The sequence below is a fragment of the Aplidium turbinatum genome, chromosome 1 (assembly GCF_918807975.1).
Source record: "Aplidium turbinatum chromosome 1, kaAplTurb1.1, whole genome shotgun sequence".
Taxonomy (NCBI): Eukaryota; Metazoa; Chordata; class Ascidiacea; order Aplousobranchia; family Polyclinidae; genus Aplidium; species Aplidium turbinatum.
Window position 1 is genome coordinate 40,606,806 of NC_137472.1, and position 26,659 is coordinate 40,633,464.

The 26,659-nt window shown below is 39.1% G+C and overlaps 2 protein-coding genes across 2 annotated transcripts; both read left to right on the plus strand.

Moving 5' to 3' along the window:
• Positions 1–11,848: 11,848 nt before the first annotated feature.
• On the plus strand, positions 11,849–17,446 carry LOC145765727 (uncharacterized). The gene is made up of 2 exons (XM_082577544.1): positions 11,849–15,314; positions 15,576–17,446. The coding sequence occupies exons 1-2, from the start codon at positions 11,849–11,851 to the stop codon at positions 17,444–17,446; spliced, it is 5,337 nt and encodes a 1,778-aa protein (XP_082433670.1).
• Positions 17,447–24,696: 7,250 nt separating this feature from the next.
• Positions 24,697–25,578, plus strand: LOC145765758 (putative methyltransferase DDB_G0268948). Its single transcript, XM_082577545.1, has one exon. The coding sequence runs from the start codon at positions 24,697–24,699 to the stop codon at positions 25,576–25,578; it is 882 nt and encodes a 293-aa protein (XP_082433671.1).
• Positions 25,579–26,659: the final 1,081 nt, after the last annotated feature.

Consider the following 26,659-nt stretch of genomic DNA (forward strand, 5'->3'; position numbering starts at 1 on the left):
TATATGTAGTGTATTTGCAACGTAATATAATGTTTACTACGGCATCTCAGTGTTTTCACCTTGGTATGGTTTCCTTGCTTTGCCTTTTCTTTCATGTCTTTCTGGCAAAATGTAATGGATTGAATCGATCCAACGCAGCCTTCATTTTGTGCATGTGTTCACCAGATAGGATCAAATGGTAGGCTACCTTTTGTGATGTAGGCTAGATCTTTGATACCTGAAGCGGCGGTCTAAGATGGATCTCCTATACCATCATTCCAAAGAAGTCATATGGCCATAATGCCCATTTGAAGAATGATTTACCTTTTGCCATATAGATTGTAGGCTAAGGTATAGTAGCTGCAACAGAAACCACAGCAGTCTTTCAGAAAAAGCGCCCAGTTCCCATCAACGACAAATCTGTCGGCCAAAATACAAAAAGTAGGCTACTGTGTGTGAAATTGTAGCCTAATTGAAGCATTTTATGCTAAGTTTTACTCTAATTTCTCTGACATGATCAATTGATCATCCATACGCATATTGATGCTTATCGTAAAAATTTGTTTTGTTTTTAAGGTTTATTGATGAATCTGACAGGATTGCAAACTTATTAATTTTAAAATTCCTTTATCAAATGTAGGCCTACAAGAACTTCAAAGTAAATGCTTTGTAGGCATAGCCTGGTTATCTTGTTGCAGAGATGCAGCGATTTTTTTATTCTGCTTTTTTATCAATTCAGCGCATGTTAAATTACTGAATTTACGTCAAAAAGCTTCAAATCAAGGAATTCGCGACTAACTTTTCAAGACGCAAGGTCTAGTCTATTACTGTTGTTGCCATGTAGATTTTGACAATCAAGTTATAAATTATAGCTACTTATCGCCTACCTGTAAATACTTTTTGATTAACAGTTGCAGCTGTAAATTTTTCCTTGTGTACCAATTGCATCAAACAGCCCTACACCAGGTAAACATAGGCTAAATAAAATTTTATGTTCTTCACATTCCAAGTTCACATATGCGAAACCTATAAGCCTAGTATGCTACTTGCCTCACACAGTTGTTCACGACCTTCATTTTCCAGCATCAAATCTAAAAAATATGTAGCACTTGCAGGCCGGATTTAGCTGATGGGGGGCCCCGGGGCACTTTTAGATCGGGGGGCCCCCGTGCAAAAAAATTTTTTGCGCCTACGGCGCGAAAAACCATCTCTACGTCTACAGTAGCATTAGTCCTGTAGTGCACAGCATTTTGCAGAAACTTTAAAGGCCAAAAGGAAAAAAATAACACAAAATCACATTTTTTTCCACATAGGGGGGCCCTACAAAAGTCGAGGGGCCCGGGGCAACTGCCCCCCCCCCCTAAATCCGGGCCTGATCACTTGCCACAACCACAGAATTATTCCCTGATTCATAACACAGCAAGGACATGGAAAAAAGTAGAAACTGCAAAATGCGAGCTTAAAAGTGTGCTCGATGTTGAATTGATTTTGGCTACTAATTGTAGGCCTACAGGGATTTCGACAGGGTTACAACAACACCCTCCTCTGAAGATTAGAGCTAAACATTAAGCCAACACAATTTTATCAATTAAAAATTTAAAAATCTATTTGTTTCGATTAACGTTCGTAAAAACACGTTTCTACTGCTTTCAGCACACTTTGCCTAGTTATTTATTTGCACCAGACAAAGCTGTCCGTAGGCCTATCCAAAACAACGAAATAATGCACAAAAAACACTTTTGATGCCAGTTTAAGAGTTCACTGAACATTTACTGTTCTGTTACAAATACAATGAGCGTTGGAAGAATTGAAAGTATTCAGAACGATAAAAACAATCGCATGACATTAGGTCTGATGGCCTATAAAGCAATTTGAGGGGTAAGGTTAATAAACGAAAACATGTTTTTTCTCGACAAAGTAGGCTATCAACTGTTATATTATTATTTATTCATCACTTGATATTCACGGGCACTGACATAACGAGGTAAATTGTACAAAAGGCTATATTAAAAGAATCATTGTAAGCACGTAATCGTTTTATAGGCTACTGGAAGATCTAAACATGTTCCACAACTGGGATACGTAAAACGACATAGGCCTGCCCTACAATAAGAACGAAATACAATATTTTTTACAGTGGGTGAGCATTTAGCAAAATAAGATTTTGTATTGTTTGCTGCACAGCAGGCTACTGAGATCGTAGCCTACTAGCCAGAAAACTCTCAAAAAGTTAATTACTTTTTAACTGCGATTTCAATTTAACAAATGACATTGTCACTATTTCTCCTTACAACACACACAAAGAATTAATTCAACAATTCATCACAGGCCTCGAAATTTGTAGTTTTTTCCGGCGGTCAAGCATGTCCTACCGGACTGGCCCTTTCAGCGGACATTTAATATCTCAACTGGACATATTTTTTGCATACGTAGATTTTGCACAAAATTACACTACAGTATTGTGTAGTCGTGTTTGTAGAAGAAGATTTTCTACAACAGAATAACTCTGCAATGGTTGATGGCTTAATTAACCGACACTGAAGTAGGCTATACTGGAGCAGATTGCTTGCAAATAAATCAGAGCGTTAATGACAGTCGTGTAATGACCCAATAAACACGATTGAAAACAACAATCCAAATTTCCTCATTACAAAAGCAACTACGATCACTTATTCCGTGGTTTTCGCGTTATAGAATCGTTGTGCCAAGCGATTACTGCCGGCGCGGGGTCGTAAATCTCCATGTCAGGACCGTCCGGACAAATGCGCATTAGTGACTCAATAGTGTTAGCCCTCAATAGTGTTAGTTTTAACTAATTAACACAATAGTGTTAGTCTAACACCCTCCCTTCTGTGCAGAAATTCTATTTCTATAATTATCAGCGTGAATAAGGCCGCCACATTCGCCTGAGCACGTGCGGAACCCAGCTGAGACTTGCTTCTTTGTGACGTTTCTTTTTAACAAACGATCAATGTAACGCAATAATCCTCATTGTTAAAATTAGAATACATATCCTGCCGAAAAGTTCAGACAACTTTATTGCAAGGCGTTATGTAAAAATGGCTACTTTTGCCATCAGCTCGTTAACCACGCCACTCTAATGTGATCTTTAAAGCAATTGCCTGTACTATTAATTGTTTCAGCTCCGTATTTGTTCGCGTTAAACAAACAATTGTAACAATTCAAATTTAAAATATATTTTTGCTGCATTAGCTCTGTTTTTGTCAAGAATTTTGCGGCGGTCATTTATGACCGACCAATGAGTCGGCTTCGGCAGACATTCGAGGTCATTCCGGAGGTCATGTCTGCCATGACCGCCGGAATTTCGAGGCCTGCATCAGTTACATTGCAATTTCATTACAAATAATAAGTTAGTGTACCGGTAGCCTAAATTATTCTGTCATCAACAACAATAGACAATAAGTGTAAAAAGTACCATATTAGAAAGTTTAGCTTTCATCATAGTAGATATCATTTTTTTATTGGACATGAAAGAGTATTGGTATAAATATAAAACATGTGAATTTCAGTTCTTAAGTTTTATCCCCATTTTTAAAGGCTCCCAAAGTCAGGCCTCCTAAAATGCACGGAGCAAATTGAAACCTTTGTAGGCTAATCACATCAAGCAGTTATCTGACATCTTTTTAATCTGTCGTTCTCGGCAGTCAGTTGTAACAAGAATTGACAGCGATAGACACTTGTTTTACCCATCAGGCTGGGCTCATCAGTAGGCTATTGCACTATACTCGTTTGAACTTTTATTTGCATCAGTAGGCTAGAGGTAAAATGTGAGTAGCCTAATTACTGACGCAAAATAAAATGAGCCCGATCTAATAAATAACGCCTTTGCCAAACCCGCCCGCCGGCGTGTTTGGCAAAGGCGACAACCAGCGGCGGGGCCTGGGGCGACACCCAGCGGCGAGGCCCCAGAAAATTTTGAAAAATTACTTTGAAATTGGTGCATTCTGAGAGCATTTTCAGCGTGGGTAGGCCTATAAATATTCCTGTAAAATAGTACTGTCCGGTTGCATAGCAAAAGGATAAGATCATGTTTTCTTGGGCTTTGCTTGGTAATAGAGCTATAAGTCTCTATGTTTTCTTGTTGCTAATTCCTGGCTGAGATATTTGAATGTTTGGTACAAGGGCAAAACTCGCTCTTTTAATGCAGTTTCTCTAAACATTAGGCAAACTTTGTTTTAGAGACATAAAGACTGAAAGCGTCATTCTCAATATCGTGACGTCACATGCGTGCCAAAGGGGGGTTGTAACCCCCAGAACCCCCCCCCCTGGCTACACGCCACTGACTTAGCTGCAATAAGGTCTGATTTTATTATGTTGGTTTTATAACATGTTGAAAAGTTTTTGAAACAATTTTGCATTCATTTTGATGGACTTTTGTTTCAATATCGTAGCCTAACAGTTTGGCTGTTTTATATGGTTGAAACAAATATGAACTACAGTACAGAAATTTTACAGCTTTTAACTAAGTGCAAAATGCATGGGCTTGTAGGCTATATTAATCACATAGGTCGTAGACTTTTTGTTTACTCTAACGCTTACGGCCACATTTTTTGGATAGTTGTCGCTTGAGGCCACGCCGTAAAGTTTTCGCGTTTTTTTAGCGCATAGCGTCAACGCATACTTTTTAATGTATTTTTTTCGCTACAACTCGCCAATACCTTTCAGCGCTGCAGTTGAAAGAATGTTTTCAATGAGCAAAGACATATTGGAACCAAAACACAGCAAAATGTCACATGAACACTTTCAGATGCTTGTGTTTCTTTGTGGAAATTCAAAATAAAACTTGTTTGTTTCGAATGGTTTATACCATGTGAATGTTTGGCACCTAGCAAACAAAATTAGTTTACGCTAGTGTATGCGCTGACGTTGACGCCGCCAACTTTTTTTACAAGTTACGTTGACGCATATGGCGTATGGTTTTTCGAACGTTTGCGTTTACGCTGACGGCGTCAATATTTTTTGTATGCGTAGCCTACATCACTGATATTAAATGCTTTGTATGATACACTTTAGCTTTATCTAAAGGTGCTTTAAACAGGATACTGTATAGGCTATTTCACAATTTTATTGCATTTCGTTATTAAATTCCTTTTAGGCTAGTTTGTTTTCTTTTGAGTTAAACTTTTCAAGTGAAAAAAATCCTGATTTGATTTAAACACCTTTAAAGCGATTTTATCTGTTTCAGCAAAAGTAGTTAACTTTGTTCTCAACAAATGGACCTGTTGTAGCTTCAGGCATTTTTGAAATACCTTCTAAATTTGTCAAAATGGCTAATGTAATTATATGCCCTTTTTTAACAAAAGTACTGAATAAATGTGTCTTGCAAGAAATCTTTCCTGATGTACTCAAAAAGAGTCTGATAATACCTGTACCAAAAGTTAGTTCACCTTTACACTTTACAGATTTGCAACCAATTTCTTTATTGCCAACTTTTACCAAAATTTTCGAAAAAATTCTGTATAAACGGATGATGAATTTTATTGACAAATATAATATTTTAACCCCAGCTCAACATGGTTTTCGTGAAAATGATTCAACAAGCTTAGCATTGACAAAAATTTATGATGATTTACTTTCTAACTTGAATGATCATAAATACACATGCTCGGTTTTTGTTGATTTAAGTAAAGCTTTCGATACAGTTGATCATAGCATACTTTTAAAAAAACTTCACCATTATGGCTTTCGTGGCAAGTTTTTAAACGTTTTAACATCTTATCTAACAAATAGAATGCAAAGTACAAAGATTAATGGTAAGAATTCTAATTTCAATGTTGTTAAATGTGGTGTCCCACAGGGTTCAATCCTTGGTCCCTTGCCTTTTCTTCTTTATGTGAATGATCTTCCAAATGCATCTTCTTTTTCAACTACACTTTTTGCTGATGACTCAAACTTTCATATGTCAGATAAATGCCTGTCGTCTCTCCAAAAAAATGTCAATAGAGAAATAGAAAAAATTGATGTGTGGATGAAATTCAATAAACTTTCATTAAATTATAGTAAAACTACTTATATGATCCTCTGCAACAAAAAAAATGCAGCAGAAAATTTTAGTCTGTCCATCAGTGGCCGATCCATCGAAAGGAAGAAATGTATAAACTATCTAGGTGTAACTTTGGATGAGCGATTGACATGGGATAGTCATATTATTAATCTTAGAAAGCAGCTTGCAAAGGTCTGCGGCATAGCATTTAAGCTGAGATACATTGCCCCTTTAACAGTATTACGGGCTTTATATTATGCTTTGTTTCAATCCAAGATCCAATACTCGATTATAAATTGGGGAAGAGCAAACTCTACATTGCTTGCTCCACTACAAGTGTTACAAAACAAGTTCATTCGATCCTGCTTATTTTTGCCGAGGTCAACATATACAACTGTTCTTTATCACCAATTTAATGTGCTCAGAATTGACGATATTATTAAATTAGAAACTGCAAAATTTATGTACAAATATGTGCACAAAATGCTGCCCCGGGCCTTTGCTGACTGCTTTATTTTTGTAAATGAAATTCACCATAAAACCCGTCAGAACCAAAAAAATGATTTATATTTGCCTTCTACAACGTCAAACTCTGGTAAGAAGATGCTATGTTTTAATGGAGTGAAACTATGGAATCAAGTACCAAAAGAAATAAAAGAAAAGTCTTACAATGTTTTTAAATTTAAATATAAATGTTTATTAAAGAATTTGTACAATGATCACTCCTGAAGCGTATCATCCGCTTATTTCTCTACACAATGTTTTTTATGTTGCCCTGTGTTATTCCATTGTTAATGTATTGTTAATTCCATTGTTAATTTTTACAAATTAAAGTGCTGGTATTGTGCTATATATTATATGTGTTAATGTTCTTAATTTTGAGTCTTTTGTTTAAATGTTTGGGTGGCAGCTGACTTTGGTGACCTTTTGGTCTTTCGCTGCCATCCTTGTGCAAATTATTTGTGTTTATTGTGTTTTGCTTTTTGTGTCTTTCTTTTTCGCCAACAAAACAAAAAATAAACTGAACTGAACTGTAAAATTATAGATTAGTGCAGTTCAACCTTATGTAGTCCCTGACTATTCAAGGAATTGTTTTCCAGTCAGTGACGTAGTTGGATCATATCAACAATGATGCTAAAAGCCACAATTTTTTAAAACCTGTTTTATAATGCTGATTGATATGAAATGTACGGCCGAGGGGCAGTATCAACAATAGAAAGTGTTCACAGGATTTGTTGAAGTTTTTACCATCATTGTCTTACAGTACCGTATATTTTTTAATGAAAATCAACAGAAACAGTTCAATCAAACACCATGTGTAATATTTGTGGACAATAAATTGCATTCATAACTTATTTTGGATTGCCCACTAAGCTAAGTTTGTTAACAATTTGTTACAAATTTATGGATTATTTACAAAACGCAACTGTTGAAGCTTAGGCCTGTTCAACAATCCTGTAGCCCTGACCATGATCATCATGTAATTAAAAGGCTTACTTTATAGGTTATTGTATTATAATTACATTATATTGTAACCTCATGCAAATTTTTTTGAAGGCCCCCCACCATGAAAATTGTCTGTGTCTGCCACTGCTGGTTAGTGGTTATGTATCATGTATTATAAATTGTAAAAGTTGAACGCTTTTTGGCGAAAAACGGTTCTCTAATGGGCTAAAAATATGTACCGAGATATAAAAACTCCAACAAGCCCAAATTTATGCCTCTGGAAGATGGTTTACCCCCTTGAACATACCCCTTGAAGATGACCACTTTGAGATTTTGGATATTTTCTTGCAGTGTTGCCATATAAAACAATACGATTAAGTCTTAACACATTTTATCTCGCAAAACTTGTTCCTTTGTAGTTTTAAGCAGTTTTTGATAATTTACCAGTATGTAGAAAGATATTTTAGTTGTTTAGTGACACACTTTAAATTGAATTTAAGTTAAAAAATAGTTTTTTTTTTGTGAATGGCAACATGTGTTCTGCTTTGGAGACCATGTAATAAAAGCGTGTGCCTTTTGATTGTTGGTACACGTTAGTATGAGTGATAGTGCAAGGCAACTAGGCTACTTTATATTGGAATATTGCCTGATCAATGAGTATAAAGCCTTTCCAATTGAGAAGAGAGTACTGATTTAGATACAATTCAAAGTTGTAGTAGGCCATATTAGGCTAATGCCTGACAGTTCTTAGCCTACAACCTTGTAGAAAACTAGGCTATAGCTTGTGGCGAAACCAACCTAGCCATTGGTGACTATCAGTACAATAGTTGCAATGAAATGATTATTTTGGTTCAGTTTCAAATCTACAGAGTTTTACTATGGTGTAGAGAGGGATGGAGCAGGGGCCACTGCCCCTTAACCTTATTTGGATTTTTTGATTTATTTTGAGGATAAGTTTTAATTTGCTCTTTGAAACAACTTTTGTTCGGCCAACACCTTGATGGTGTGTTGTAATATTGCAGTCAAGTATACCATAACAAAAACAGACCCAGAGCAAGCATTGATTTTTATTGTTTTTCAGATGTACTATAAACCTATATCATATTGAAGATACAGAAATCTGAAAGTGTACTATTATACCCTTTGGGCAGTTAGCAGTCTACTTTCACCTAATAATGTCTGCTTTTGAAACTCGGTCCAAAGCAAAAAAGAAATTGGGTGATGTTGTTTACACTGATAGTTCAGGCCCTTAGGGGAATCTTTAGGCTAAACGTGTTACACGTTGTTTTTTTGCATATTTTTGCAGTTGATCAACCCAACTTTAATTTTAGTGGGTGCCGCAACTTTTTGGGTCACGTGATCACCCCCAAATCGGGGATTTCCCCAGAAATCACGTTTCAGCTCTTTTTACGTCATTTTTGTGCAATTACATATTTGATTTTTGTATATTTTAACTTAAAAAGCACATACAAATAAGTGAGACAAAATAAACACAAAATAATTTTACTGATGACGTCATTGTGACGTCATCACATATATTTTTTTGCTTTTTTAACCTATTTTGGTCGTTTGCTGTTGGTTTTAGTTGGAGTACCGGTTACTAAAACCATTTCACAATTCCTAAAAGTAGTTTCGTCATGATTACATCTTTTATGACGTCATCATTACATTATTAAAACTAGACAACTTCAAATTCAGGAACCAATGGTAAGTTTATTCCGAAAAAGGCGATCAAATACTCTCATTATTAGTTTTGCAAATGCTTAAAATTTTACAATTGCAAGCAATAACAATAATTCCAGTACAGTATGACGCAATAACGACGTCATCAAGGGAATAACCAGAAGAGCAGCTACCAGGGGTGAATTTCCCTTTTGGTCATGCCACTTTAAAATTTAAAATAATATGTAGGCCTAATTATGATCTACAAATCAAATTAATACACGACCCCAGATGATGCAATGTCAGAGTCTTAACACTGTTAATTCAAGATGAAAAAACTAGCGGTTTTCAATGTTAAATTTCTACCATACGTAATTTGATGTTAAAAAAATTCGTGTACGACAAGTTTTTTCAAGTTACAAGATAGAGTTTAGAAAGTCAAAAGCATTTCTTGAATAATCAGTGTGGATTGGAGATGAAACGTCGATGTGGATTGAAGATGAAACATCAGAGAGGATTGGATATTTTGTGGTCGAATTGCATGTTTCGTACTCGCATGAACAAAGACTTGTGCATTTTATGGATTTTTTCTTACAGGAACATCGAGAGCCACAAGTAGACTGACAAAACGGAACAAGCTGATTTGCATCATTATGCTTCCAACCCCAAGCTAAAGGAGAAGGTAGTTGCTGAACATTTACGAGGCTTGATTTCCGTATTTCAGCTTGATGTATCGCTCTGCGTGTATGTTGCATCAGAGCAGCTGACGTTGGTTGCAGCTTTTCAATAGTGCAACCATTGGTAAACATCATATAACGGCATTCGTCTACATTCGTGACAGTAGGACTATTGCCTAAAGAGCTATGACATACTTAGCTCTTTGTATGTCATTTATAGAACTAGGTGAGCTTGAGAAATTCAGAGAGTTAAATAAGCCACACATTGCGGTAAGATTAAGCTTCCAACAATCCCAAGCCTTTTTTTCCAAAGACGAAACAGTATCACAGATTGTGATAGTATAAAACAAAGGTAAAGAAGCGCAAATCATCGGAGATTGAGGTGAAGATGAAACAATATGATATCATGGATTGGAATGAAGCGAGTTTTTTCTCCAACTCCAAATTCAACCCATAGTTTACAGATTTCTAACTTGTCAAAACACGAAATTGCAATATTTGTTCACCCTGTACTTTTGCCACCTACATCATCCTTTACCAAATTCCACTGCCTCAGAGTTTACTACCAGATTATGGTCAGGATGGGTAGGTTACTGAAGATGGTATGGATGCTCTAGACTGGGGATGGAAAGTAGACAATAATCAGATGGTTCCAATCATGACGGACATGAAAGCTGCCCCGGACAACCTACTGAAAATGATCACTGCATTTGCGAATCGTGTTCACCTCACTGTAGTTGCCGGAGATATGTGCTACCATACCATGCTGGATGTGGACCATGCCAAACTGGTTCATGTGTCCATACAGCAATCACATAATTACAGACGATGACATCGAGAGTGACAGCGATGAGCATTAGTAATACTTGATCCATTTGCTTTCTTTACGCTGATTATGTCAAGAGTCTACATGACCACATCGTATGAGCTCTTTATGCCTGCTCAGTTAACACAAATAGGCTATACAGGGTCATCAGTATTTATCGTTACAACTTAAATTGGTTATATTTATGAAATGAAAGAAAATTTAGAATTTTGGCAAATGTATTATTGTTAGAAACGATTCCCCGCCCATTTAATATTATTGTTGTATCTCTGCTCCATTCTATTTTCATGCTTGAGCGACCCGGCCATGCATTAACAATTTTTGCTAGTTGATCTTTCTTTTTACGTTTTGGCATGGACTGGAGTGGTCATTGTTTTATAAATCTGGAGAACTGGAGATTTGGAGTGACTAGGGAATATGTAAGAATTCGGTAAGCAACTGTTTGTTTCGTTTTATTATTGTCGTTTTCAATACACCATTTCTTCTAATAAGTAAGGCCTGCACTTTATCCAGTCTAGGCAAAAAAACGTTTTAGACATCATTTATAAAACATACCTTTGCTTGGTGCAAGGTTATGCCTGTCTAGTTAACTCTAGCTAGTTGTGTAATTTGTTTGTTATCCTAGGGTAGTCTTTTCAGGTCTGCCAAGGATTCATTTATGGTATGTGCCTTTGTCTAGCTCACTTTAGCTAGTTGTGTAATTTGTTTTGTTATCCTAGGGTAGTCTTGTCAGGTCTGCCAAGGATTCACTATTGGTTTGTGCCTTTGAGCCTGCCATGCTGTAAAGTTTGTTTGAATTTTGTAATTTGTTTGTTATCCTAGGGTAGTCTTTTCAGGTCTGCCTAGGATTCATTTTGTTGGTGTGTGCCTTTGAGCCTGCCATGCTGTAAAGTTTCTTTGAACTTTGTAACTAGTTGTTTGTTATCCTAGGGTAGTCTTTTCAGGTCTGCCAAGGATTCATTTTTTGGTTTGTGCCTTTGAGCCCGCCACGTTGTAAACTTTGTTTAAATTTTGTAAATAGATCTTCACTTTGGGCAGTCTTGTCAGGTCTGCCAAAGATTGAAGCTTCTAAGCCTGTACTCTGTCAGGCCATTGTTCTAGTCAGGTAGAACTGGTTACCGTTAAACCCTGTAATTTTAGTAGGTTGCTTACTGACATTCTCCGTAATATCGTGAAGGTCAATTGTCACCTCACCTAAGGTAAGTACCGTACAGATTTTGTTTTTTGTAGCTTGTATATTGCTGTGTGTTAATTATGGCTCGTAAAAAGCCCAAGCAAACCCCAAGACGGGGTAAGCCAAATGGTTATGCTAGTGGCTCAACAGAGCAGCATGAGGCCGCCTCTAATATTAGTGGTCAACATGACAGTAGCGAAGAGCTGCCAGGTCTCGTTGTGTTAGAACAAGAGCTGGTTGAAATCGAGCTTGGCATAACTTCCATCGACATGGAGCTATGCTCAAGTGATGATTTCCTGAGTTCTTCTGAAGTTTTGGAGGTAAAGAAAAGATGCCTTGAACTTCAAAGGAAGCTCTCCCTTAAACGTTTAGATTTACTCAAATGCAAACCACAGCAATCAGGCTCAATAGAATCTAGGATGAACCGTATGGGGGAAAGCATTTATGGTTTGCTTGAAGCATGCTCTACCCTCATTCGAAGCTGTCGAGAGCAATCCAAGCAAGTGTCACATCAAACATCATCGGTAGTTATGGATGCAGGCAGTGACACAGGCAAAGCTGCTGAGTCTAGCAGTCACGTGACACCCCGTGAGAGTGGTGTAAAGATACCACCTGTAAAAGCAGAACAGGGTATCCTTCAGGGCAGCAGTAGTGCTAGTAATATTCTTAATCCTTACACATCTCCCTTTCGCACTGAAGCTAATAATAGTAGTGAATTTCCCATCGTCGTGCCTCAACCCCAGCTCAGTGCAGGGTTTCAAAATGTTCATGGTCCTCGGTTATCGCTTGAGAAGTTTGACGGCAATGTGTTAAAGTTCTTTAACTTTAAAAGGCGTTTTGAGCGATACATTGAGTCAAATTATCTAAGTTTTGAAGATCGCATCGCCTTTTTGGAGGACAATTGTGTAGGCCAGGCCTTGGAAGTAATATCTGGCCTGAGTTGCTTGCAAAATAGTGAAAGAGCATATGGAATGGCATGGGATAGATTGAGAAAAAGGTTTGGCAACCCTGGAAAACTCATGGCCAAAGTGAAGGAAGATTTGCTGCAAGGACCCCCTATTTCAGAGTGGGATGCGCCAGGCCTCACAAAGCTCTGCGACAAGATGTATAAGTGTGAAGTCAGTTTCGATGGCTGGGGTAAGTCTCACCTTTTAAACAGTGACGAGGTGCTTCAACGGCTGTTCCTGCGACTTCCTTATAAGTTAAAGGAGCAGTTTGTTCATGTTAATCACTTAGGATCGGACTGTGCCACGTTTGGTGATTTAAGAGTCTTGGTCGAGGATGCAGCCTCTCGAGCCGACAGCCAATATGGCCATCTTATGCAACCAGGCAAAGATGTTAAGAGAGCTCCACAACCATCGCTGGCTCGATCTAATCCGCAAGGTGGCTACAAGCGTGCTTCGGTTTGCACAACCCAAGAGCAGATTTCCCAATCTGCTAACCATAAGCAAGAGTCCTGTTGTTTGTGTGCAGAGTCGCATGCCCTATGGAAGTGTGAGATGTTTAAACAAAAGCCTGTTGCAGAAAGAAGAACCCTGGTGCAAAAGCATAGACTGTGTTTTTGTTGCTTGAGAGCAGGCCACAGAGTGGTTGATTGCAGATTTAAGAAATCTTGTGCAACGTGTGGATCGAGGCATAATTCACTTCTGCATGTAAACCGTGTGGAAGAGGAAAGCCCCTCTGCTCTGAAGAAGGGCATCTCAGCAACAACGTCCGCAACTGTGCCAGCAACATCTGGGACAACAATTTTTAAGGTTTTGCCAGTTAAGGTATGGGCTGGGGACCCCTCCAACTATACCTATACTTATGCTTTTATCGATGAAGGTTCTAGCGTCAGTCTATGCTCCTCAAGCCTCGTATCTCGCTTAGGGGTTGCTGCGACAAAAAGCAATGTGGAGTTGCTGACCACCAATGCTGTCTCCTTTCATGACAAGAAAATTGATTTTTTGGCTGTGCAGGGAATGGAAGAGCAGGCTGTGTTTTCCGTTGCAGATGCTCTGGTGATGGACCAGATTGTGGATGTCAGCCACAGTATTCCCACCGAAGCACTTAGTAGTGCATATAGTCATTTGGAGGACTTAAAGTTCCCTGAACTAAAAGATAGGAAGGTTGAGTTGTTATTGGGCAGCGATCTTCACCAGGCTTATCTTTTGCAGGAAGTTCGTACTGGCGCACCAGGAGAACCATGTGGACTGCACACTCTTCTGGGTTGGACCATTTATGGGAAAGATGGTGGCGATAGGCAACTCAACTCACCAGTAATGGTAAACTTTCTTAGCGTAAAGGAGTCTTGCGATAGAATGTTAAATGTATTGTTGCAGGATTTTAATGACATCGATGAGCCACAGGCCCCCTGTCCTTCAATTGAGGATAAACGTGCGCTGCAGATCATGCAGGACACGGTGAAGAAGGTGGATGGACACTATTCTGTAGGGCTGTTGTGGAAGGATGAAGACCCGGACTTGTGCAATAATCGCTCTATGGCACTCAAGCGCCTAGAGGGAATGAAGCGCCGATTTATTACTGACCCGGTGTTATTCAATAAGTATCGTGATAAAATGCAGGAATATGTTAAATGTGGCTATGCTGTGCCACTTGAAACTGGTGTGGTAGACACACCAGGGAAGACGTGCTATGTGCCCCATCACTGCACGACCAATGCGGCCAAGTTTAGAGTCGTTTTCGACTGCAGCGCGAAGTTTAAAGGCGTGTCATTAAATGACAAGCTGCTTCATGGCCCAGATCTCACCAATAACCTTGTAGGAACATTGTTTCGCTTCAGGCAACATCCGATCGCTGTTGTGGGCGATATTAAGGCCATGTTTTCCCAAGTACGTGTAGACGAAGGAGACAGGGATGCCTTTCGATTCTTATGGTATCCGGACGATGATCTCAAGCGGGAACCTGTCGACTACCGTATGCAAACTCATGTGTTTGGAGCAAAGTCGTCGCCATGCTGTGCTGCCTTCGCACTTCGGATGACTGCCAAAGACAATGAAACAGGTGCCGATCAAAACACTGTTAACTCAGTTTTAAAAAATGTTTATGTTGACGATATTTGTCATTCATGTGAATCGCCGGACCAGGCTATCGAACTAATACAACAACTGCGTGAACTATTACAAAGTGGCGGCTTCCATTTAACTAAATTCCTGTCTAACAGTGCAGAGGTCTTGAGTTCTGTGTTGCAGGAAGACTTGGCGTCGAAGGTCGATTTGCCTCAGTGCCAGCTTCCAACGCAGAAAACCCTTGGTGTTGTGTGGAATGCTGCGAGCGATTGCATGGAGGTGAGGGTGAGTATCCAACAAAAGCCTAACACCCGGAGAGGCGTTCTCTCCATGATTTCGCAAACATACGACCCACTAGGTCTAATACAACCCTTCATTTTACCTGCTAGGCAACTCCTGCAGCAGGCATGTGACGCTCAACTTGATTGGGATGAACCCCTTAATGGCCTTGGGCCAGTAAACATTAATTGGGAAGCTTGGTTAAAGGCCCTTCCAGAGCTTGAATGTGTTTCCATCGCTAGAAGCCTGACTCTTTTTGGTAAATGTGCTATCCGCTTTGAATTGCATGGTTTTTGTGATGCCAGTACCAGTGGCTATGGGGTCGTGTTTTATGTTAAAGTGTTTTATGATGATTCTGTAGTAATTTGTAATTTTCTATTTGGCAAGGCTCGAGTGGCTCCATTAAAGCCTGTTAGCGTACCTCGCCTGGAGCTCACTGCTGCTGTGCTCGCTGCCAAAGTCTGCAATTTTATCCTGACGGAGTGTGATTTTAAATTCAATTGTGTTGTCTTATGGACAGACTCAACTGTTGTGCTGCGTTACATTAATAATACTTCGACTCGTTTCCACACCTTTGTGGCTAATAGGCTGAGCACTATTCACATGCTTACCAGTGTCAATCAATGGCATTATGTACCGACTACCTTAAACCCCGCTGACCTCGCGTCTCGGGGAGTTTGGCCTGATAAAGTTAATACCGCTAAGCTTTGGTTTAATGGTCCTAAGTTTTTGCATGATGTCACGAGCAATTGGCCAAACCAGCCCGACTTTGTTGGCGGAATTTCGTCAGACGATCCAGAGGTTAAAAACATTGAACGTTGCTCAGCTCAGCAACACACGATTACGGACTCAGACTCTCTATGTCGGTTGTTTACCCGCTACTCGCATTTCCACGATCTGCAAAGAACGGTTGCATGGTTGCTTCGCTTCAAATTGTACCTGAAAAGGAAATGCCGAGATGACTCCTTGACTGTTAAGACAGATTCGCTCAGTGTCGAGGAGATGGACGAAGCTGAACTTGCCATTGTCACAGCCGCCCAGCATCAAGCATACCCGACGGTGTTCGCAGTTCTCCATAACCACCCAGGATTTGACGCCCCGGTGGAACTCGTGTCCGACCTGCAGTTGAAGAAGCATGTGGCTTTGAAGGAGCTACAGTCCCTAAACCCCTATGTTGTTAACGAAACGTTAAGAGTTGGTGGGCGATTGCAACAATCTTCTCTGTCAAGCGGAAGAAGGCATCCGATCATTCTCCCATATCAGCACCCAATCACCGATCTAGTGATCATGAGGTATCACGAACGAGAAGGACACATGGGATGCTCACAAGTCCTTACCGCCATTGCTTCCCGTTATTGGATTGTCAAAGGGCGATCAGCTGTCAAAAGGGTCTTGCATTCCTGTATGAACTGTCGTTTTTGGAAAGCTACCGCCGGAAAACAGCAGATGGGCAACTTACCTGCTCCACGCGTAAACAAATCCATTCCTTTTCAAGCTGCTGGCACTGACCTTCTTGGTCCATTGATGGTAAAGAGCGGCCGCAGCAGTGTTAAGCGATATGTTTGTATTTTTAATTGTTTGGCGACCCGTGCTGTGCACTTTGAGGTCGTGCAATCCCTGGAGGCAAGTGCATTCATTCAAGCCTACCGAAGATTCTGCAGCCGTAGAAACGTTTGTCCTACTGATCTGTACAGTGACAACGGAGGAAACTTTGTTGCTGCAGACCGCGAACTTCGGCAAGGACTCAAGAACCTCCATCAAAAGAAAGTCACCGATGCCTTACTTCGGCATGAAACGAACTGGCACTTCAACCCTCCGCGTGCTTCACATCAAGGCGGCTTCTACGAAATATTTTTTCGTTTATTAAGAAAATTGATGCGGTCGCTGGTAGGAAACGCTACGTTGGATGAGTTCGACCTTCTAACGCTGGTAGCAGAGATTGAAAGAATTTTAAACGATCGTCCCATCACTTCGCTCCCATCGTCACCAGATGATCTGCAAGCCCTGACTCCAAGTATGATACTCACCGGATCAGCTTGTGACACCCTACCGCCAGATGTTTTTATGAAGGCTGACGGTTATCGACGCTCTTGGAGAAAGACCCAATACCTCACAAACAAGTTTTGGGAACAATGGCTGTTGCAATATCTCCCTCTGTTGCAGCCCCGACAAAAGTGGTTTGGCACATCTCCAAGCTTGAAACCAGGCGATTTGGTACTGGTAGCGGACGAGGCAACTAAACGTGGGCACTGGCCCAAGGCTATTGTAAAGGAAGTTATGCCGGACACTAACAAACTTGTCAGACGCGTGCGAGTAAAGGTTGCTGACGGTACAGAGTTTGTTCGCGACATCAGAAAGATCTGCCTGCTAGAGGGCAGTATGGACTTTTGAAATGACAATTTTGTTTTCTAGGCTGGCTGGTTGGCACGATTGCACAACTGACATTGCTCATGCTGCTTAGGTTTCATATTTGAATTGTATTGCGTGTTTGTGTTTATTTTACTATTATTATTCTTGTGCTCCTCACTACCGCAGCTAGCGCGGTGTCGTCGATGCATTTGCATCCAGCAGTTTTGCCATAACTGTGTTACGGTCTTACGGACTCCCATTAATTGTGTTGTTTCTATTTGCATCCTGCAGTTATTTCACACTGTAGTAGTCTAGCTCTGTTTTTGGTCTGACTATTTCACACACCTGTCTCACTACTAAAGCTTTTGCTATGTGCGATATTACTATTATTTTATTTTTTGTGTTTAGTCAATTCATTGCTCAACTATCACGACTCGACTTAACAGTCGCGTGTTATTTCTGGTACTTTTGCTCTGACCTTAATGTCACTTGCGTTAGTCATAGCATTGCGCAGTATTAGGTTGTATGTGTGCTTTTGTTTATGCCATATCCCCACTTCTGCCACTGGTACCATGTATGCTATCATTTGTTTTTCGTGTATCCGTTTATGCTGACTTCCAGTTGTCGGTAGACTTATGTTTTTGTGCTTAATTTTAGCAATCGCTAAGCATGTTGGTCAAAAGGGTTTTTTAACTCCTCTTGGGCGTGTCTTCGATGTCCTTCTGTAGGCTACTGTTATGCATGTTCTATTAAGTTTGTGTGTAATGCAAGCCAGCCTTTGTGTTGCAATTGTGATCCTTGCTAACCGCGAATATTTTTGATTCTGGTCGATATTTGCATAATTCATGTCAATTGTCGTTTATGTGGCCACCTTGTGGCAATTAATTGGTTTGTGTTTTGCTTCGTTGTAATCGTTTTACAGTGGTAAAACCCTCATTTGTTAAACTCTGGTTTTGGGGGTGGGTATGTTAGAAACGATTCCCCGCCCATTTAATATTATTGTTGTATCTCTGCTCCATTCTATTTTCATGCTTGAGCGACCCGGCCATGCATTAACAATTTTTGCTAGTTGATCTTTCTTTTTACGTTTTGGCATGGACTGGAGTGGTCATTGTTTTATAAATCTGGAGAACTGGAGATTTGGAGTGACTAGGGAATATGTAAGAATTCGGTAAGCAACTGTTTGTTTCGTTTTATTATTGTCGTTTTCAATACACCATTTCTTCTAATAAGTAAGGCCTGCACTTTATCCAGTCTAGGCAAAAAAACGTTTTAGACAATTATTGTGGAAAAAGCAATAGAGAATTAATACACAAAATATTATTCAATATGTCCTCCATCTGCGTCAATAACTAGTTGAAGACGTTTAGGAAAAGCCTTGCATGTGTCACGAATTACTTTCTAAGGGACTTTGGCCCACTCCTTCTGCAGTTTCACCTTCAGAGCTTCCAAACTTTGATGGTGAGTGGCCGAGACCTTGCTCTCAAGGTATGACCAGATCCCAAAATCAAGGGGATTCAGATCGGGAGAAGATGGGGGCCATTCCTCTTTGAGAATGAAGTGCGGGACATTCTCGGAAAGCCACTCCTGAGTATTTTTAGCCCCATGTGATGGTGTAGAGTCCTGCTGAAAAGACCAGGGACGTTTTTTGAAGTGCTTGTGGGCCCAGGGCAACAATGCGCTAACGAGGATGTCATCTCGATAGTTTTGCTGGTTCAATTTCACCCCCTGGTCAACGAAAAAGAGGGGTCTTTTACCGGACTCTGTCACGGCTGCCCAGACCATCACTGAGGTGGCACATTGTTTCCTTGTTACCACTCGAGATGCTTCATCTCATCCCTCGACCAAACCCGATCGTTTTGGGTGTTAAAGTGATGTTCAACATCAAATTTCTTCTCATCACTGAAAACGAGATTTGGTAGCATGCCATCCTGAATGCAGGAAAGACGAATCTGGGATCTTTGGAGTTGTTTATCAACAACTTGAGCAGAAAGTTGTTGTTTCTTGACATGCTTGAATGGAGACATCTTCAGGTCCTTTCGGAGTAAAGTTGACATGGTCCCATACGACACTCTCGACTCTTTAGCCAGAACCTCGATGGATGAAATAGATTGTAACGCTAAATATTGATGACCCTGTATATAGAAATCCCTGTGATAGAAATTTACTGGGTTGTTTAATAAACAATACATTGTTATTGTACATTTTTAATTGTTTTGGCAGCCATCTTGGATTGCCATATTGAATTTATAGGCTATCAGATAATTTAACAATTCTGAGAATGGTCTCATTGACTTCACAAGGTATAAAAACCTAGATATAGACACCAAAACTACACGTTTTGGTCATATGATAACCTAGTTATGGTCAATTTACTGTTATTTTAATGGTTTGGCGGCCATCTTGGTTTGCCATATTGAATTTATAGGCTATCAGATAATTCAACAATTCTGAGAATGGTCTCATTGACTTCACAAGGTATAAAAACCTAGATATAGACACCAAAACTACACGTTTTGGTCATATGATAATCTAGTTATGGTCAATTTACTGTTATTTTAATGGTTTGGCGGCCATCTTGGTTTGCCATATTGAATTTATAGGCTATCAGATAATTCAACAATTCTGAGAATAGTCTCATTGACTTCACAGGGTATAAAAACCTAGATATAGACACCAAAACTACATGTTTTGGTCATATGATGACCTAGTTATGGTCAATTTACTATGTTATTTTAATGGTTTAGCGGCCATCTTGGATTGCCATATTGAATTTATAGGCTATCCGATAATTTAACAATTCTGAGAATGGTCTCATTGACTTCATAGGGTATAAAAACCTAGATATAGACACCAAAACTACACGTTTGGTCATATGATAACCTAGTTTTGGTCAATTTACTGTTATTTTAATGGTTTGGCGGCCATCTTGGTTTGCCATATTGAATTTATAGGCTATCAGATAATTCAAAAATTCTGAGAATAGTCTCATTGACTTCACAGGGTATAAAAACCTAGATATAGACACCAAAACTACATGTTTTGGTCATATGATGACTGAGTTATGGTCAATTTACTGTTTTGTTCAATGGTTTGGCGGCCATCTTGGAAGCTATCTTGAAAATAACCACTTTCCGGAAGTTGGATTCCTTAACATTTTGAATATGTTAGTACTGACACTCAATACTAATCAAATCAGTTGAAAAACCATTGGTAACTTATTGTAACCAAAAAAGTAACACCAACAACAAACAAGCGACTACAATAAGAAAAAAACAAGCAAAAAATTAATACATGACGTCATTAATAACATAATTTTGTGTGATTTTTATCTCGTGCATTTTGTAGTGGCAGTCAGTCCAAATGTAAAAAAATAACGTATCTAATTGCATAAAAATGCCGTGAAAAGAGCTCAAAATTGACTTGGGGGGAACCCCCGATTTGGGGGTGATCACGTGACCCAAAAAGTTGCGGCACCCACTAAAATTGAAGTTAGATTCATCAACTACAAAAAAATGCAAAAAAACAACGTGTAACACGTTTAGCCTAAAGATGCTCATTTTTGCCCCTAAGGGCCTGCACTATGAAGCAGCTGGCTTTCTAGCAGGAACCTTTCCTGTAGAAAAGGCAGTCCTTGAAAATATGTTGTACTTGTTACAGCCTAAGAGAGCAGGTGCAAATGAGAGAAGTAAATTGGATGCTGCTGGTATGATAGCAATGATGTTGCAAGAACATTGGTTGTTCTGCAATTTGTATACAGTTTCCACTATTGCTATTAAAAATCGTGTTGTTAAGATTTATGATGAATTTATGTATCTTTTGAGAATAAGAAAATCTCGTCAAAACAATCGGCATCAGAAACGAGTGAATGACTTCAATGACAGGTCCAGTGGTGTTTTTGATATATTTTGTGAAAATAACGTACAAAGAAAAAAACTTGAAGCTCTCCATGGAGTAACGATGACCAGTATGGAATGGGACATTCTGAAAGATCAACGCTCAGAGCGAAAAATGTATTGTGAGGATTACATTGACAAACAGTGGTGTAAAACAATGGAAAGGCGAAAGCAAGATCTTCATGCTCTTGAACGATTGAGGTGCTCCGAAAAAAGAATCACGGAAGAATATAATGAAGGTTTAACTGAATTAAATGAGATGCTTTCAGACTCTGAACAATCTAGTGCTGTTGAGGTCACTTCAGACGACACTCCAACTGATGATGAAGAGCCTAAGCCAAAGAGGAGGAAAGTAGCTATTAATCATGTGGTTGATGACACTATGGCAAAGCAATACCAGCATGTTCGACTTACTTTGCGAAATGTTTGCAGTGAATTTTATGAAACCTTGGACAAACTAAAAAGTGTTTATCATATGTCTCAGCTCCAAGCAGAGGCAGCTATCGTGGAAACAGCAAACAAGATGTTTGGAAGAATTTGGAAGTTTCATGGTAGTGACCCGGATCAACTCGATTTGGACACTTTGCCGGACAGACATATTATAAGGAAAACCGGCAAAAGCATCGAAACAATGGCTCTTGATTCCATTGTTCAAGAAATTATGTCTTCTGAGAATAATGCAGCCATTACATATGCTAATGACGGATCAAAAAAACAAGGAGCTGGTTCTTTCATTGTACATGGAATAATAATAAATGGAAAATATAGAGCACTGCCTACCTTGTCCATTGTTTCAGAAAGCAGAGCTAATTTGGCAAACTTGAAAATGAATACACTACGGATCCTCTCTGTGGCTAGTGATGTAGAGGCTAAAGATATATATGAAAAGATTGACTTTGTGTTGACTGATCAAACTTCACATAATTTTCAAGTGGACCACACAGTGGCTGAAAAGTTTCAAACAAAAAAACTACCAGATCATGTCTTCTGCAATGTTCATCCAAGCTTGATGTTCAATCGTGAAATAAGTAAGCACTGGGCAAGTTTGGAAAACGCAATTGGAAGAGACAAAATTTATGCAAACTTTCTTGTTAATGCAACCTCATCAGCAAGAAGTGTCACTGAACAAGCTCTTAATTGCATAACAAGGCTAATTAATCATGATTTTGATCACAAACCATGGAATAAAGCCAGAGACATTGACCTTCACATTGCCCCAAGAAAAAATCTATCAGTATTAGCCTCAAAGATGAAAGATTTAATCGTTTGACTTTGTCCTGCGCTATTGTATTGTATCATATGGAAGACGTAGCTGATTTTTTGCGTAAATTTTGTCATGTTTCAAATCAGCTAGCATGCATTGTTACTTGTTAGGTCTTTCCTTGACATCGAATTTTTAGAGGTTATGTTTTGTATTGGAGCTCTTCTGGGTTTACATCTGGTTGAACCTTTTTTGTCACTCACTCTGTTCCAAACTACCACATACTCTAAACTAACACCTTCATTCCATCAACTTTATGAGGATCTGAACAACACAAATCCTGAAAAGCTATTCGATCTTGATAACCCTGCATTCCAATTCGTGTCATCCGATCGTTTTCATGCCACAAAGTACAGCCCAGAAATATGTGCAAGCATTGCACAAGTGACATCCACATACAAAGCACAACTTAAAAGCATGTTACAAGTTCTTCTTCCAGCTATCGCTGAAGCATTCCAGAGACAAAAAGGAAACATTTTTGGATTCGGAGATCATAACCCAAAGGCAAATATATCCTTAGCCCACATGGATGAGGAAAAACTGGAAAAAGTGCCTATCCACAACATTGACTCTGAGAGAAGTGTTGGCTTCATTAACTATGAACTATCTCGCAGAGGGGCCAGAGAACTACCAGCAGCCTCTTCATCACAAGTAAAAAATAAATCCCAAGATCTAATTGAAAGTATGCCTTCTGGATCTTTCAAAAGTTATACCAAAAAAACCATCCTTATTCTCGAATTGCAGCTAGAGTGGAGAAAACTTGAAGATAACTTGCAGAAAACGATATCAGAAACAAAATGTCCGCTAATATTGCACTAGACCAAAGACGCCACAAAGATCTTGCAGCTCTCAAATCCTTAGGTGGACCGTTTACTTCACCAATGGAACTCGACAATTACGCAAATTCAATTCAAGCAGAAAGAACCAAGACAGACAGATTGTACAGGGAAATACGTTACGCCAGGGACACATCGTTATCCATTCCCAAAACTAGCGATATTTTTAAGCTGAAAAAAGGACACAAGAAGCTTCCACTTCACACATACATAACAAACTTGAAACTATACCTTGAAAATATTGTATCAAAGACTGATGGGACAATGGAAGACTTCAGTGAAGCAATCACAACAATTGTGACTGAATCAAAAAAGTAGTGTTTACGTACCACAAACAGTAAAAATTTTCAAAAATTCCAAAACTTTCAACCCCTATGTTCAAGAGGGTAAACGTTATTTTTAAGCGTTAAAAGTAAGATGGTTGGTGTTTTTACATGTTTCTCCATATTTTCAGGGGGTTAGAGCAGAACTTTTGGTCTAAGTCCCCCCCCTATTTAAAGCTAACTAGCGGTGCACATACAAATACCACATTGTGTTTGCAGCTTATCAAATGTAATTGCAATTGTGCCTAATTTATTCAAATTACAAACATAATTATATACATACGGTACACTACAAAAATTCTCACATTTATTGATAAAAGTACAAAAAAGTATTGCATTTAATTGCAAACTTACTCTGGTGTGGCAGCGGGGGATGGCGCAGCGGATAAGGCGCTCGCTTTCCAATCATACAATCCTGGTTCGACTCCCGGCTTAAGCTGGTTGTTGACAAACACCGCTCACCTCTACCCAGGGTGTAATAAATTGGGTGAGTGTAGTCACTGAAGTAAAGGCGGCCGAGAGAAAGGAACTGGCCACCCTACTCCCTACTCTCGTTAGTGCCGAAGGCTTAGTATACTGAAAACCTTATCTTCTCATCCCCCGATGCTTGGATCAAGTATGGGACTCACCTTTTACTCTGGTGTGGATATTTCATGAGATAATTTGAAGAACAACACAACAAAACTCCTCAATTATATATTATATATACAATTATTAATACAATTACATAGTAATGTATGATTGATTGCATTTAATTACAATCCAGCTCTGGTGTGAATGTTTCATGAGATAATTTGAAGGTAAAATTTGCATTTTCCATCGCAAAGAAGGATCTTTGCCTGAAAGACTGGCCGAAGCAGGCTATCTTTAGGTCACAAGGTATATATATAACTTTGATGAAATATTCATGTAGATTGGGTAGTCCTCATTTTGTTTACATTGCAATAGTAATTGTTGTAAGAATAAGGCTTACATCATGATACGTTTATTTGAAAATGCCAAGCATGTTGAAGCATATGCCCATGTGAGGCCATCTATTCCTCAAAGAATTGTGGATATTACAATGGAATTTCTAAAAAGTCGCAACCCTCTTGATCAGTCAAACTTGTACAACTGCATGGTTGATGTTGGATGTGGTAGTGGTCAGTCAACCCTTGCCTTTTCTCCTCATTTTAAAAAGATTGTTGGTATTGATCCAAGTGAAAAACAAATTGAACTGGCTAAGAAAAATAATACGTACTCAAACATTTCATACCAAACTGGAACGGGGGAAGATATGAGCTTTGTTAACAATGTTGATTTAGTCACAAGTTCTCAAGCTGTGCATTGGATGGATATTGGAAAGTTTTTTTCAGAATGTCACAAAGTTTTGCAACCAAATGGTTGCATATTGGTTCATGGTTATGATGTGCCAAAAATATACCCCCGTAATGTGCCAGATCATATTTCAGACAATAAAATGGCTTCTGCTGATAGACTGATAAAGAAATTTTATAAACAATGTCTCTTCCATCCCAGAAGGTTTCATATTGACGATCATTATCAAACCATATTTGGTTCACTAAAAAGCAACTTCAAGATCAAGCATGATTCTATCTTGAATGAAAAATCTTATACTTTGGAGGAATTCATTGCTTATTTGAACACTTGGTCAGGATATCGAGCAGTTATAGAGAAGGAAAAAGAAAAATCAGAAGAGAACTGTTGTGATATTTTGGAGGAATTGGTTGAAAGCTTAAGAAAAGAATGGGACTTAAAAGAAACTAATCTTGGCAAAGTACCTATTTTTGTAGCATGGGAAATATTTGCATTTTTATCAGAAAGGCCATTCGCAGAGCAGGATGAAGTTAAGCTTTAAAGTTTAATTTTATCTTTTAATTAATGATAAATTTCATCAAATTATTATTTTTTTTCCATTGTGCAAGTAAGATGGGACCAATAAGCGCAAATTTATGTATAAATTAAGCTGTGTGCATTGATTAAAACAAAACTGCTTTGCATTGGGTGGGAAGGTCAGTGGGTTTTACACTTGAAATAAAAGGATCCACCTTCACATCTTTTAGGTGTAGACAGTTCGGCGTCGGTCAAATAGGCCCGCACATTGTGGCGTCAGGATATTTAGGTGCGGAGCATTGTGGCGCCTGGTCATTTAGGTACTATTCTTAGTAAAGTCTGCAGATTATATCAGCTTGGCAAGTAGGGCAATGCTTTTCACACAAAATGTTATATTGAACAGAAAAATAATGTTAAGGAATAAAAATATATTTTTAGGTACGGTAGCAGTGGCGTGGGAGCTATTTTTCTCTAGGGGGGGCTGAAGCTGCCGTAGTGTTGTCAGCTTCTGGGGGGCTTCGCCCCCCAGACCCCTTTATGTGGGTGAACGTTTAAAAACTGCTGGTGGGCATTCGGTCACCTCCTGTGTAAAAAAGACGGAGCTGAAAACGCACACATTGTAAATTGTAACAAATGAAGAGTGAAAACGAACAAATTAAAAAGTGAAAGTGACATGAAAACGAAAGTTTGTGGAAATGAACTCCCACACGCTTCCGAAGATTGATTTTCACTGAAGGTGTTTTCTCTATGAACCGTGCCATGAGTTCTTTGACATCGACAGTGTCCAAAATGTTTTGGTGGACATGCATCAACGCAAGATGAGTACCGTAAGTCTTTTTTGTATCACTGAGCTTCTCAACCACGTTTTCAGGCGTCTTAGAGCAGAAAAAGAACGTTGTAATGATGCAGCTGAAACCGAGAGGCAAAGGCAGAGCTCCACAAATTTTCGCGTTTCTTGGAAAAGATCTATAGTGTTTGAGGGTTTAGTTGCGATAGTATTTCAGCAACCTTTTGAATGGAGTTTGCGGTTTTCCACTTACATCATTGCTGAGAAAAGTAAGTTCCATTTTTAGGCCATCTTTTCTGATGGCATTGGGTAAGCTGAT